The sequence below is a fragment of the Cherax quadricarinatus genome, chromosome 44, assembly GCF_038502225.1.
Source record: "Cherax quadricarinatus isolate ZL_2023a chromosome 44, ASM3850222v1, whole genome shotgun sequence".
NCBI lineage: Eukaryota > Metazoa > Arthropoda > Malacostraca > Decapoda > Parastacidae > Cherax > Cherax quadricarinatus.
Genome location: NC_091335.1, coordinates 1,847,094 through 1,861,296, shown reverse-complemented (window position 1 = coordinate 1,861,296; position 14,203 = coordinate 1,847,094). Strand labels below are relative to the sequence as shown.

General features: G+C 46.2%; 1 protein-coding gene across 4 annotated transcripts in view; it reads right to left on the bottom strand.

The window, feature by feature from the left end:
• LOC138853953 (uncharacterized) overlaps nt 1-14,203 on the bottom strand; it is an 87,655-nt gene that overhangs the window by 11,241 nt on the left and 62,211 nt on the right. For all 4 annotated transcript variants that reach the window (XR_011393136.1, XM_070093950.1, XM_070093952.1 and 1 more), the window contains exon 6: nt 11,247-11,393. Coding sequence is in view for 3 of the 4 variants with exons in the window: in XM_070093950.1 (XP_069950051.1) it covers nt 11,247-11,393 (147 nt within the window). In the remaining variant the exon portion in view is untranslated. The remainder of the gene's footprint in view (nt 1-11,246; nt 11,394-14,203) is intronic.

The following is a 14,203-nucleotide window of genomic DNA, read 5'->3' as shown; positions in this document are numbered from 1 at the left end:
GGTAGACAGCAACCTCCCAGGGAGGTACTACCGTCCTGTGGTAGTAGGTTGGTAGACAGCAACCGCCCAGGGAGGTACTACCGTTCTGCTGAGTGTAAAACGAAAGCCTGTAATTGTTTTACATGATGGTAGGATTGTTGGTGTCCATTTTTCTGTCTCATAAACATGCAAGGTTGAATTCAAGTACGTCTTGCTACTTCTACTTACACTTAGGTCACACTACACATACATGTACAAGCATATATATATATACACACCCCTCTGGGTTTTCTTCTATTTTCTTATTAGTTCTTGTTCTTGTTCTTGTTTATTTCCTATCTCCATTGGGAAGTGGAACAGAATTCTTCCTCCGTAAGCCATGCGTGTTGTAAGAGGCGACTAAAATGCTGGGAGCAAGGGGCTAGTAACCCCTTCTCCTGTATAAATTACTAAATTTAAAGAGATACTTTCGTGTTTCTTTTTGGGCCACCCTGCCTTGGTGGGATACGGCCGGTTTGTTGAAAGAAGAAAGAAGTAGTTATAAGTTAATTTTAAGACTGTCCGAAATGCTTTGCATAACCAGGGGCGCTCTCTAAAGTATGTCATGGTACTGTACCTTGGAAAAATTATTATTATTATTACCAGCAGTAGCAGCTGTGTAGGAAGCATCAGATGCAGCTGTATATGCAAAACTAGCTCTCAAAAGACATGTTTTTAGGAACTTGAATATCATACACAATGTACATGAGGTCCATCTTAGTGCACATAATGCCAGGATGAAGCCTGCATCTGATCAGCAAATTCTGACGTCTAACAAGCAGATAAGCCATAAAGGCATTGTAAAGTACTTTCAGGGTGATGAGTGGAATATACTATTAGACAAGGTGGAAACAAATACTATACAGTTTCCAGAGTAGATATGATCGGGGTCTTGGGTTACGGCATTGGTATAATCAGTCAGTAGTAGATAAGAGGTGGGTCATAAGTTCGTCCTCAACCCCTGTTGATACAATCAAGTGACATACACAGGAACACTGTGGTCCACGTGTGCCACGCAGCTCCAGGTGAGAACTAGGGCAGGGGAAATCAATACAGGACATTTATAGTGCATTAACAGCAGCAGTACATGTGAGCACCAATACTTCCCTGTTATATTTGAGACCCTCCCCACCTTCTACTATTCCACAATACCCTCCCCCCCAGTCCGTTATATTTGAGACCCTCCCCACCTTCTACTATTCCACAATACCTTCCCCCCCAGTCTGTTATATTTGAGACCCTCCCCACCTTCTACTATTCCACAATACCTTCCCCCCCAGTCTGTTATATTTGAGACCCTCCCCACCTTCTATTCCACAATACCTCCCCCCCCAGTCTGTTATATTTGAGACCCTCCCCACCTTCTACTATGCCACAATACCCTCCCCCCCAGTCTGTTATATTTGAGACCCTCCCCACCTTCTACTATGCCACAATACCCTCCCCCCCGTCTGTTATATTTGAGACCCTCCCCACCTACTATTCCACAATACCCTCCCCCCCAGTCTGTTATATTTGAGACCCTCCCCCCCAGTCTGTTATATATGAGACCCTCCCCAACTTCTACTATTCCACAATACCCTCCCCCCCCAGTCTGTTATATCTGAGACCCTCCCCACCTTCTACTATTCCACAATACCCTCCCCCCCAGTCTGTTATATTTGAGACCCTCCCCAACTTCTGCTATTCCACAATACCCTCCCCCCCCCAGTCTGTTATATTTGAGACCCTCCCCACCTTCTCCTAGTCCACAATCCCCTCCCCCCCGTCTGTTATATTTGAGACCCTCCCCACCTACTATTCCACAATACCCTCCCCCCCCAGTCTGTTATATTTGAGACCCTCCCCACCTTCTACTATTCCACAATACCCTCCCCCCCAGTCTGTTATATTTGAGACCCTCCCCAACTTCTGCTATTCCACAATACCCTCCCCCCCCAGTCTGTTATATTTGAGACCCTCCCCACCTTCTACTATTCCACAATACCCTCCCCCCCAGTCTGTTATATTTGAGACCCTCCACCCCAGTCTGTTATATTTGAGACCCTCCCCAACTTCTACTATTCCACAATACCCTCCCCCCCCAGTCTGTTATATTTGAGACCCTCCCCACCTACTATTCCACAATACCCTCCCCCCCAGTCTGTTATATTTGAGACCCTCCACAACTTCTACTATTCCACAATACCCCCCCCCCATCTCTTATATTTGAGACCCTCCCCACCTACTATTCCACAATACCCTCCTCCCCCAGTCTGTTATATTTGAGACCCTCCCCACCTTCTACTATTCCACAATACCCTCCTCCCCCAGTCTGTTATATTTGAGACCTTCCCCACCTTCTACTATTCCACAATACCCTCCCTCCCAGTCTGTTATATTTGAGACCCTCCCCACCTTCTACTATTCCACAATACCCTTCCTCCCAGTCTGTTATATTTGAGACCCTCCCCACCTTCTACTATTCCACAATACCCTCCCCCCCAGTCTGTTATATTTGAGACCCTCCCCACCTTCTACTATTCCACAATACCCTCCCCCCCAGTCTGTTATATTTGAGACCCTCCCCACCTTCTACTATTCCACAATACCCTCCCCCAGTCTGTTATATTTGAGACCCTCCCCAACTTCTACTATTCCACAATACCCCCCCATCTCTTATATTTGAGACCCTCCCCACCTACTATTCCACAATACCCTCCTCCCCCAGTCTGTTATATTTGAGACCCTCCCCACCTTCTACTATTCCACAATACCCTCCCCCCCAGTCTGTTATATATGAGACCCTCCCCACCTTCTACTATTCCACAATACCCTCCCCCAGTCTGTTATATTTGAGACCCTCCCCACCTTCTACTATTCCACAATACCCTCCCCCCCAGTCTGTTATATTTGAGACCCTCCCCACCTTCTACTATTCCACAATACCCTCCTCCCCCAGTCTGTTATATTTGAGACCTTCCCCACCTTCTACTATTCCACAATACCCTCCCTCCCAGTCTGTTATATTTGAGACCCTCCCCACCTTCTACTATTCCACAATACCCTTCCTCCCAGTCTGTTATATTTGAGACCCTCCCCACCTTCTACTATTCCACAATACCCTCCCCCCCAGTCTGTTATATTTGAGACCCTCCCCACCTTCTACTAGTCCACAATACCCTCCCCCCCAGTCTGTTATATTTGAGACCCTCCCCACCTTCTACTATTCCACAATACCCTCCCCCAGTCTGTTATATTTGAGACCCTCCCCAACTTCTACTATTCCACAATACCCCCCCCATCTCTTATATTTGAGACCCTCCCCACCTACTATTCCACAATACCCTCCTCCCCCAGTCTGTTATATTTGAGACCCTCCCCACCTTCTACTATTCCACAATACCCTCCCCCCCAGTCTGTTATATATGAGACCCTCCCCACCTTCTACTATTCCACAATACCCTCCCCCCGTCTGTTATATTTGAGACCCTCCCCACCTTCTACTATTCCACAATACCCTCCCCCAGTCTGTTATATTTGAGACCCTCCCCAACTTCTACTATTCCACAATACCCCCCCCATCTCTTATATTTGAGACCCTCCCCACATACTATTCCACAATACCCTCCTCCCCCAGTCTTATATTTGAGACCCTCCCCACCTTCTACTATTCCACAATACCCTCCCCCCCAGTCTGTTATATATGAGACCCTCCCCACCTTCTACTATTCCACAATACCCTCCCCCAGTCTGTTATATTTGAGACCCTCCCCACCTTCTACTATTCCACAATACCCTCCCCCCCAGTCTGTTATATTTGAGACCCTCCCCACCTTCTACTATTCCACAATACCCGCCCCCCCAGTCTGTTATATTTGAGACCCTCCCCACCTTCTACTATTCCACAATACCCTCCCCCAGTCTGTTATATTTGAGACCCTCCCCAACTTCTACTATTCCACAATACCCCCCCCATCTCTTATATATGAGACCCTCCCCACCTTCTACTATTCCACAATACCCTCCCCCAGTCTGTTATATTTGAGACCCTCCCCACCTTCTACTATTCCACAATACCCTCCCCCCCAGTCTGTTATATATGATACCCTCCCCACCTTCTACTATTCCACAATACCCTCCCCCAGTTTGTTATATATGAGACCCTCCCCACCTTCTACTATTCCACAATACCCTCCCCCCCAGTCTTATATTTGAGACCCTCCCCACCTTCTACTATTCCACAATACCCTCCCCCCCAGTCTGTTATATTTGAGACCCTCCCCACCTTCTACTATTCCACAATACCCTCCCCCCCAGTCTGTTATATTTGAGACCCTCCCCACCTTCTACTATTCCACAATACCCTCCCCCAGTCTGTTATATTTGAGACCCTCCCCAACTTCTACTATTCCACAATACCCCCCCCCCATCTCTTATATTTGAGACCCTCCCCACCTACTATTCCACAATACCCTCCTCCCCCAGTCTGTTATATTTGAGACCCTCCCCACCTTCTACTATTCCACAATAAACTCCCCCCCAGTCTGTTATATATGAGACCCTCCCCACCTTCTACTATTCCACAATACCCTCCCCCAGTCTGTTATATTTGAGACCCTCCCCACCTTCTACTATTCCACAATACCCTCCCCCCCAGTCTGTTATATTTGAGACCCTCCCCACCTTCTACTATTCCACAATACCCTCCCCCCCAGTCTGTTATATTTGAGACCCTCCCCACCTTCTACTATTCCACAATACCCTCCCCCAGTCTGTTATATTTGAGACCCTCCCCAACTTCTACTATTCCACAATACCCCCCCCATCTCTTATATTTGAGACCCTCCCCACCTACTATTCCACAATACCCTCCTCCCCCAGTCTGTTATATTTGAGACCCTCCCCACCTACTATTCCACAATACCCTCCTCCCCCAGTCTGTTATATTTGAGACCCTCCCCACCTTCTACTATTCCACAATACCCTCCCCCAGTCTGTTATATTTGAGACCCTCCCCACCTTCTATTCCACAATACCCTCCCCCCCAGTCTGTTATATATGAGACCCTCCCCACCTTCTACTATTCCACAATACCCTCCCCCAGTCTGTTATATTTGAGACCCTCCCCACCTTCTACTATTCCACAATACCCTCCCCCCCCAGTCTGTTATATATGAGACCCTCCCCACCTTCTACTATTCCACAATACCCTCCCCCAGTCTGTTATATATGAGACCCTCCCCACCTTCTACTATTCCACAATACCCTCCCCCCCAGTCTTATATTTGAGACCCTCCCCACCTTCTACTATTCCACAATACCCTCACCCCCAGTCTGTTATATTTGAGACCCTCCCCACCTTCTACTATTCCACAATACCCTCCCCCAGTCTGTTATATTTGAGACCCTCCCCACCTTCTACTATTCCACAATACCCTCCCACCCAGTCTTATATTTGAGACCCTCCCCACCTTCTACTATTCCACAATACCCTCCCCCCCCAGTCTGTTATATTTGAGACCCTCCCCACCTTCTACTATTCCACAATACCCTCTCCCCCAGTCTGTTATATTTGAGACCCTCCCCACCTTCTACTATTCCACAATACCCTCCCCCCCCAGTCTGTTATATTTGAGACCCTCCCCACCTACTATTCCACAAGACACCATCCCCACCCACTATTCCACAAGACACCATCCCCACCCACTATTCCACAAGACACCATCCCCACCCACTATTCCACAAAACACCATCCCCACCCACTATTCCACAATACACCATCCCCACCCACTATTCCACAATACACCATCCCCACCCACTATTCCACAATACCCCATCCCCACCCACTATTCCACAATACACCATCCCCACCCACTATTCCACAATACCCCCCCATCACCCATCATGTTATATGAGACCTTCCCCATCCTCTGTACTACATTCATTTAATTAAGCATTCATGGGTAAGTACTAAACCCATAAGGGTTACACAGAACCTGGAGAATGGAAGGGTATTACTGATTGATCTGAGGTACAGGAGGATTTCTACTATTCTTCATATCAAGCATATGTCGCCGGTATTAAAGTGTCTGGAAGGGTAACTAATACAACATTACAACCGTCTTGAAGGGTTAATACAACATTACAACCGTCTTGAAGGGCTAATACAACATTACAACCGTCTTGAAGGGCTAATACAACATTACAACCGTCCTGAAGGGCTAATACAACATTACAACCGTCCTGAAGGGCTAATACAACATTACAACCGTCCTGAAGGGCTAATACAACATTACAACCGTCCTGAAGGGCTAATACATTACAACCGTCCTGAAGGGTTTACCAATACAACACTGCAAGTCATTTACCTTCAGTGAGGAAAATTATAATATTGATCAGAGTTCACTCAGCACTTGTCAATAAGAGTTATAGTTGTAGTTTACAACCATATCTCTGCACAACCTAGGAACTGCTTCACACTTTACAATATATACAACCTCTTGTGCACCACACAATGAATATTTCCTGGCCAAACTCTTTTTATAGAAGATGTTATCAAAAATAGTACATTTATTTTTGTAGTGCAGCACCTGAGAGTCAATCAACACAATGTAAACAAGAAGCATATCTATAGATGGCTGAGTAAGGTTAAGTTATTTGAGGTGGTGTTCTCTAGGTTACGCATTTTAACACTTTTTTGAGTAATGAAATAATATCTCAAATGTAAAACCAGAGACTAGTACCCAACTTGCACACGAAAATTACTCTCTACAAAAACAAAAGACTCGGAAGACGATGCAATATTTCCCCAATGAAAAGCAGGGGTGTCACTAGCACGTTAAGAGACAACACAATAAGTGTCAGGGGCCCAAGACTGTTCAACTGTCTCCCAACATACATAAGAGGGATTACCAATAGACCTCTGGCTGTCCTCAAGCTGGCACTGGACAGGCATCTAAAGTCAGTACCTGGCCAGCCGGGCTGTGGCTCGTACGTTGGATTGCGTGCAGCCAGCAGTAACAGGCTGGTTGATCTGGCCCTGATCCACCATGAGGCCTGGCCAAAGACCGGGCCGCGGGGGCGTTGACCCCAGGAACTCTCTCCAGGTAAACTCAATATCGCACAATTCGAATTATAATTAATGACTGAAATCCTCCTTTGAGGTGTCGTCTACTAGTACCTAGTGAAGGTATTTGTAATTTTACGTTAAATCGGCAGCTGCTCAACTGGTAGCGACCTCAGCTCACACCTGAGGACCAGGGTTCAATCCCTGGACAAGTGGAAACGTTGATAATATTGACTTACACCTGCTGCCCGTTCAACTGAAGGGAAACGAGTACCTGGGTGTTAGCCGGCTGGTGTGGGGTCACATCTGGGGTAGAGGACCCCAGTGGAGTAGCCAGTCATGACAAGGCTTCACCGGGTTACTAACCCTCCGGGTTGATAATCGAACTTGTCCTTAAACTGTATATTTGCTTCCAGTCTTCCAGGACAGGAGAGAGACATCACTGGAAATAAGTCACTCTGACTTTTTTTGGGTTATCCTGTTGGGTAATTTACACATATTATTATGTATGATAATTTGTGTAGCCGTATTTATGTGCACCTGTTGATGAGCAAGACATGTGCCAAACCTGTTGATGAGCAAGACATGTGCCAAACCTGTTGATTCAATTCAATTCAAAGTTTATTCTCTATAAGGATTACAATGCTGAGTTTACAGAAATTTGGTTATTGTTTGGTTTACATGTAGTAAAATTGTGATTACAGAGTGTACCACTAGAACGCTTAGCATGGCTAGGCATTTCGGGCATACTTAGTTTTATTCTTAATTGTAAAATATTACAAATTATGAGGTAAGTTGGTATTATGGCTAAGTGACTAAATAGTAGTTTGTGAGTTTAGCAATGTGAATGCTTTTGTTTTGGCACAGTACATAGTTTCAGTATTGGAGTATCACAGGATTCATTATTTTAAGACTGAGATTAATTTTTCTGTTTATGGTCAAATGAGTGAGCGAGTGTAAGTGTGAACCACCAGGTGGTATTCGTGTAGTTAGTTGATGGGGTGTATCAGGGAGATAAGATGTTTTCTAATGGTAGTTTTGAAGGTGATGAATGTGTCTGCAGTTCTAGAGTTCTCAGGTAGGGTATTCCAGATTTTAGGGCCTTTGACATACATTGAATTTTTGTAAAGGTTTAGTCGGACACGGGGAATGTCGTAGAGATGTTTGTGTCTGGTGTTATGCCTGTGGGTTCTGTCACAACTATCAAGAAAGCGTTTTAGGTCAAGGTTGATATTAGAGTTTAAGGCTCTGTAGATATAGATTGCACAGTAGTAAGTGTGGATGTACTGAACTGGGAGTAAGTTTAGATCTTTGAAGAGTGGGGGGGGGGGGTGTTGCCAGGGATGAGCAAGACATGTGCCAAACCTGTTGATAAGCAAGACATGTGCCAAACCTGTTGATGAGCAAGACATGTGCCAAACCTGTTGATGAGCAAGACATGTGCCAAAGTCGGGTATTTTTATTGTTGAAATATTTCCTTTACACAGTAAGTTTCTTCAGTCAAATACAGAGGCAGCAAGTGTAGTAGTGAAATGAAGATGAAGTGGTCAGTCCCTCCGCCTGTAGAAGAGTTCGGTCCCATGGAGGTCATATTTCCAAGGTTGATGGACTGATTACATCATTTTCATTTCACTACTACACCTGCTGCTTCTGTATTTGACTGACGAAACCTACTGTGTAGGCGAAACGTTTCAATAATAAAGATAAGCGAGTTTTAAACATGTGTCTTAGTCATCAACTTGTCGGTATTTCATACCATTTTCAACACGTGTATCTGAATAACCTTACTTGAGGAGGTGTGGCGCGCACACCTGTCCTTCAAGCAACACACACACACACACACACACACACACACACACACACACACACACACACACACACACACACACACACACAGATGACGAACTTGATGAGAAGAATTCACTCGATCGAAGACCAGGCAGAACTACAAAGGGATCTGGACAGGCTGCAGACCTGGTCCAGCAATTGGCTCCTGGAGTTCAACCCCACTAAGTGCAAAGTCATGAAGATTGGGGAAGGGCAAAGAAGACCGCAGACGGAGTACAGTCTAGGGGGCCAGAGACTACAAACATCACTCAAGGAAAAAGATCTTGGGGTGAGTATAACACCAGGCACATCTCCTGAAGCGCACATCAACCAAATAACTGCTGCAGCATATGGGCGCCTAGCAAACCTCAGAACAGCATTCCGACATCTTAATAAGGAATCGTTCAGGACTCTGTACACCGTGTACGTTAGGCCCATATTGGAGTATGCGGCACCAGTTTGGAACCCACACCTAGCCAAGCACGTGAAGAAACTAGAGAAAGTGCAAAGGTTTGCAACAAGACTAGTCCCAGAACTAAGAGGTATGTCCTACGAGGAGAGGTTAAGGGAAATCAACCTGACGACACTGGAGGACAGGAGAGATATGGGGGGGGGGACAAGATAACGACATACAAAATACTGAGAGGAACTGACAAGGTGGACAAAGACAGGATGTTCCAGAGATGGGACACAGCAACAAAGGGACACAGTTGGAAGTTGAAGACACAGATGAATCAGAGGGATGTTAGGAAGTATTTCTTCAGCCACAGAGTAGTCAGGAAGTGGAATAGTTTGGGAAGCGATGTAGAGGAGGCAGGATCCATACATAGCCTTAAGCAGAGGTATGATAAAGCTCACGGTTCAGGGAGAGTGATCTAGTAGCGACCAGTGAAGAGGCGGGGCCAGGAGCTAGGACTCGATCCCTGCAACCTCAGCTAGGTGAGTACACACACACACACCTGTTCGGAACCCACACTTGATCAAGCACGTCAAGAAATCAGAGAAAGTGCAAAGGTTTGCAACAAAGTTAGTTCCAGAGCTAAGGGGAATGTCCTATGAAGAAAGGTTAAGGGAAATCGGCCTGACGACACTGGAGGACAGGAGGGCCAGGGGAGACTTGATAACGACATACAAAATACTGCGTGGAATAGCCGAGGTGGACAAAGACAAGATGTTCCAGAGATGGGACACAGAAACAAGGGATCACAATTGGAAGATGAAGACTCAGATGAGTCAAAGGGATGTTATGAAGTATTTCTTCAGTCATAGAGTTGTCAGGAAGTGGAATAGTCTGGCAAGTGAGGTAGTGGAGGCAGGAACCATATACTATAGCTTTAAGATGAGGTATGATAAAGCTCATGGAGCAAGGAAGGGACCTAGTAGCACTCAGTGAAGAGGCGGGGCCAGGAGTTGAGTCTCGACCCCTGCAACCACAATTAGGTGAGTACACACACACACTAAAGACTTCCCCTCTGTTAAAACATGGACCACCACTCACAACACACCGAACCAGTAGTTACTGACGACAACCAAGTCACTAGCTGCTTCCTGAGTGGCTAGGCTACCTGATGGCGTCGAAACTTGACTAAGTTTATTTAGCGACAAGTGCATTTATGTACAATTATCGTACATAGTAACATACGTGTAAATTACCTAGGATAACACCCCAAAACGTCACAAAGTGACTAGTCCTTAGGCTTTTTCTGTGAATTTTACCATGTGTCACAAATATGTGTCTGTGTATATACATACATCCACAGATCTGTAGCTGTCAAGTGTATTATATACACCTACGAGTGTTAATAGTGTATATAGTTGTACAGCGAAAGATACTACATATCTCACTATATACACTCAGACGTTTATCCTGTGCTTAATTAAACAGAGTTCTTTGTTTATACACACAAATTTGTATACACTGAGAGGTGTGTATCTGTATATACACTGAGAGGTGTGTATCTGTATATACACTGAGAGGTGTGTATCTGTATATACACTGAGAGGTGTGTATCTGTATATACACTGAGAGGTGTGTATCTGTATATACACTGAGAGGTGTGTATCTGTATATACACTGAGAGGTATGTATCTCTCAGAGTATATACACCAAGGAGCGTATCTCAGCATATTTACACTGAAGTGTGCATTGTCCAGCATGTATACACTGAGATGTGAGAAGCGCTCAGCATACAAACACTAAAAATCGTCTTTACTGCCCATTACAGGGATTGAAACATCCTTGACTGGCAGTGTACCGGCGATATGAAGCGTTAAAGAGGCCCTCGTGTAGTAGACAAGCTTGAAACCTAAAAGAGCAAGCATCCACACCCAAGTACTGGTAATTGCAGCTCACCTGCGTGGGTGTAGCCTCGGGGTTCTTAGCTGCTACTGGGAAGACGAAGAGGTTCTTGGCTAGTGTCTTGGGCAGTGTAGTGGGTGGTGGAGATCGGATGAGGTGCTCGTGGACCTCTGACAGTGACAACACACCCTCCTGGCTCTCCTGTCACAATAAACACACCATTACTGTTACATAAATATTAGTAGTAGTCGTATTTGTATAGTATTAGTATAGTAGAAGTAGCACTTGTGTTAGTACAATCACAATTGATATAACCCTATGAATTGGAACATTCCCACCTCTCCTTTAGAGTGCAGGCTCTATACCTCCCAAACATCCTTCAGAGTGCAGGCACTATACCTCCCAAACATCCTTCAGAGTGCAGGCACTATACCTCCCAAACATCCTTCAGAGTGCAGACACTATACCTCCCAAACATCCTTCAGAGTGCAGGCACTATACCTCCCAAACATCCTTCAGAGTGCAGACACTATACCTCCCAAACATCCTTCAGAGTGCAGACACTATACCTCCCAAACATCCTTCAGAGTGCAGACACTATACCTCCCAAACATCCTTCAGAGTGCAGACACTATACCTCCCAAACATCCTTCAGAGTGCAGGCTCTATACCTCCCAAACATCCTTCAGAGTGCAGGCACTATACCTCCCAAACATCCTTCAGAGTGCAGGCTCTATACCTCCCAAACATCCTTCAGAGTGCAGGCACTATACCTCCCAAACATCCTTCAGAGTGCAGGCTCTATACCTCCCAAACATCCTTCAGAGTGCAGGCACTATACCTCCCAAACATCCTTCAGAGTGCAGGCTCTATACCTCCCAAACATCCTTCAGAGTGCAGGCACTATACCTCCCAAACATCCTTCAGAGTGCAGGCACTATACCTCCCAAACATCCTTCAGAGTGCAGGCTCTATACCTCCCAAACATCCTTTAGAGTGCAGGCTCTATACCTCCCAAACATCCTTCAGAGTGCAGGCACTATACCTCCCAAACATCCTTCAGAGTGCAGGCTCTATACCTCCCAAACATCCTTCAGAGTGCAGGCTCTATACCTCCCAAACATCCTTCAGAGTGCAGGCTCTATACCTCCCAAACATCCTTCAGAGTGCAGGCACTATACCTCCCAAACATCCTTCAGAGTGCAGGCTCTATACCTCCCAAACATCCTTCAGAGTGCAGGCTCTATACCTCCCAAACATCCTTCAGAGTGCAGGCACTATACCTCCCAAACATCCTTCAGAGTGCAGGCACTATACCTCCCAAACATCCTTCAGAGTGCAGGCTCTATACCTCCCAAACATCCTTTAGAGTGCAGGCTCTATACCTCCCAAACATCCTTCAGAGTGCAGGCACTATACCTCCCAAACATCCTTCAGAGTGCAGGCTCTATACCTCCCAAACATCCTTCAGAGTGCAGGCTCTATACCTCCCAAACATCCTTCAGAGTGCAGGCTCTATACCTCCCAAACATCCTTCAGAGTGCAGGCACTATACCTCCCAAACATCCTTCAGAGTGCAGGCTCTATACCTCCCAAACATCCTTCAGAGTGCAGGCTCTATACCTCCCAAACATCCTTCAGAGTGCAGGCTCTATACCTCCCAAACATCCTTCAGAGTGCAGGCTCTATACCTCCCAAATATCTTTCAGAGTGCAGGCTCTATACCTCCCAAACATCCTTCAGAGTGCAGGCTCTATACCTCCCAAATATCCTTCAGAGTGCAGGCTCTATACCTCCCAAATATCTTTCAGAGTGCAGGCTCTATACCTCCCAAACATCCTTCAGAGTGCAGGCTCTATACCTCCCAAACATCCTTCAGAGTGCAGGCTCTATACCTCCTACCCGAGTAACAATTTGGGAACAACGTGAATACCAAGGTGGGTACTACCTGAGTAACAAGGTGGGTACTACCTGAGTAACAAGGTGGGTACTGCCTGAGTAACAAGGTGAGTACTGCCTGAGTAACAAGGTGGGTACTGCCTGAGTAACAAGGTGGGTACTGAGTAACAAGGTGGGTACTGAGTAACAAGGTGGGTACTACCTGAGTAACAAGGTGGGTACTACCTGAGTAACAAGGTGTGTACTGAGTAACAAGGTGGGTACTACCCGAGTAACAAGGTGGGTACTGCCTGAGTAACAAGGTGAGTACTGCCTGAGTAACAAGGTGGGTACTGCCTGAGTAACAAGGTGGGTACTACCTGAGTAACAAGGTGGGTACTGCCTGAGTAACAAGGTGGGTACTACTTGAGTAACAAGGTGGGTACTGAGTAACAAGGTGGGTACTACCTGAGTAACAAGGTGGGTACTACCTGAGTAACAAGGTGGGTACTGAGTAACAAGGTGGGTACTACTTGAGTAACAAGGTGGGTACTACCTGAGTAACAAGGTGGGTACTGAGTAACAAGGTGGGTACTACCTGAGTAACAAGGTGGGTACTGAGTAACAAGGTGGGTACTACCTGAGTAACAAGGTGGGTACTGAGTAACAAGGTGGGTACTACCTGAGTAACAAGGTGGGTACTACCTGAGTAACAAGGTGGGTACTGAGTAACAAGGTGGGTACTGCCTGAGTAACAAGGTGGGTACTGCCTGAGTAACAAGGTGGGTACTGAGTAACAAGGTGGGTACTACCTGAGTAACAAGGTGGGTACTGCCTGAGTAACAAGGTGAGTACTGCCTGAGTAACAAGGTGGGTACTGCCTGAGTAACAAGGTGGGTACTGAGTAACAAGGTGGGTACTACCTGAGTAACAAGGTGGGTACTGCCTGAGTAACAAGGTGGGTACTACTTGAGTAACAAGGTGGGTACTGAGTAACAAGGTGGGTACTACCTGAGTAACAAGGTGGGTACTACCTGAGTAACAAGGTGGGTACTGAGTAACAAGGTGGGTACTACTTGAGTAACAAGGTGGGTACTACCTGAGTAACAAGGTGGGTACTGAGTAACAAGGTG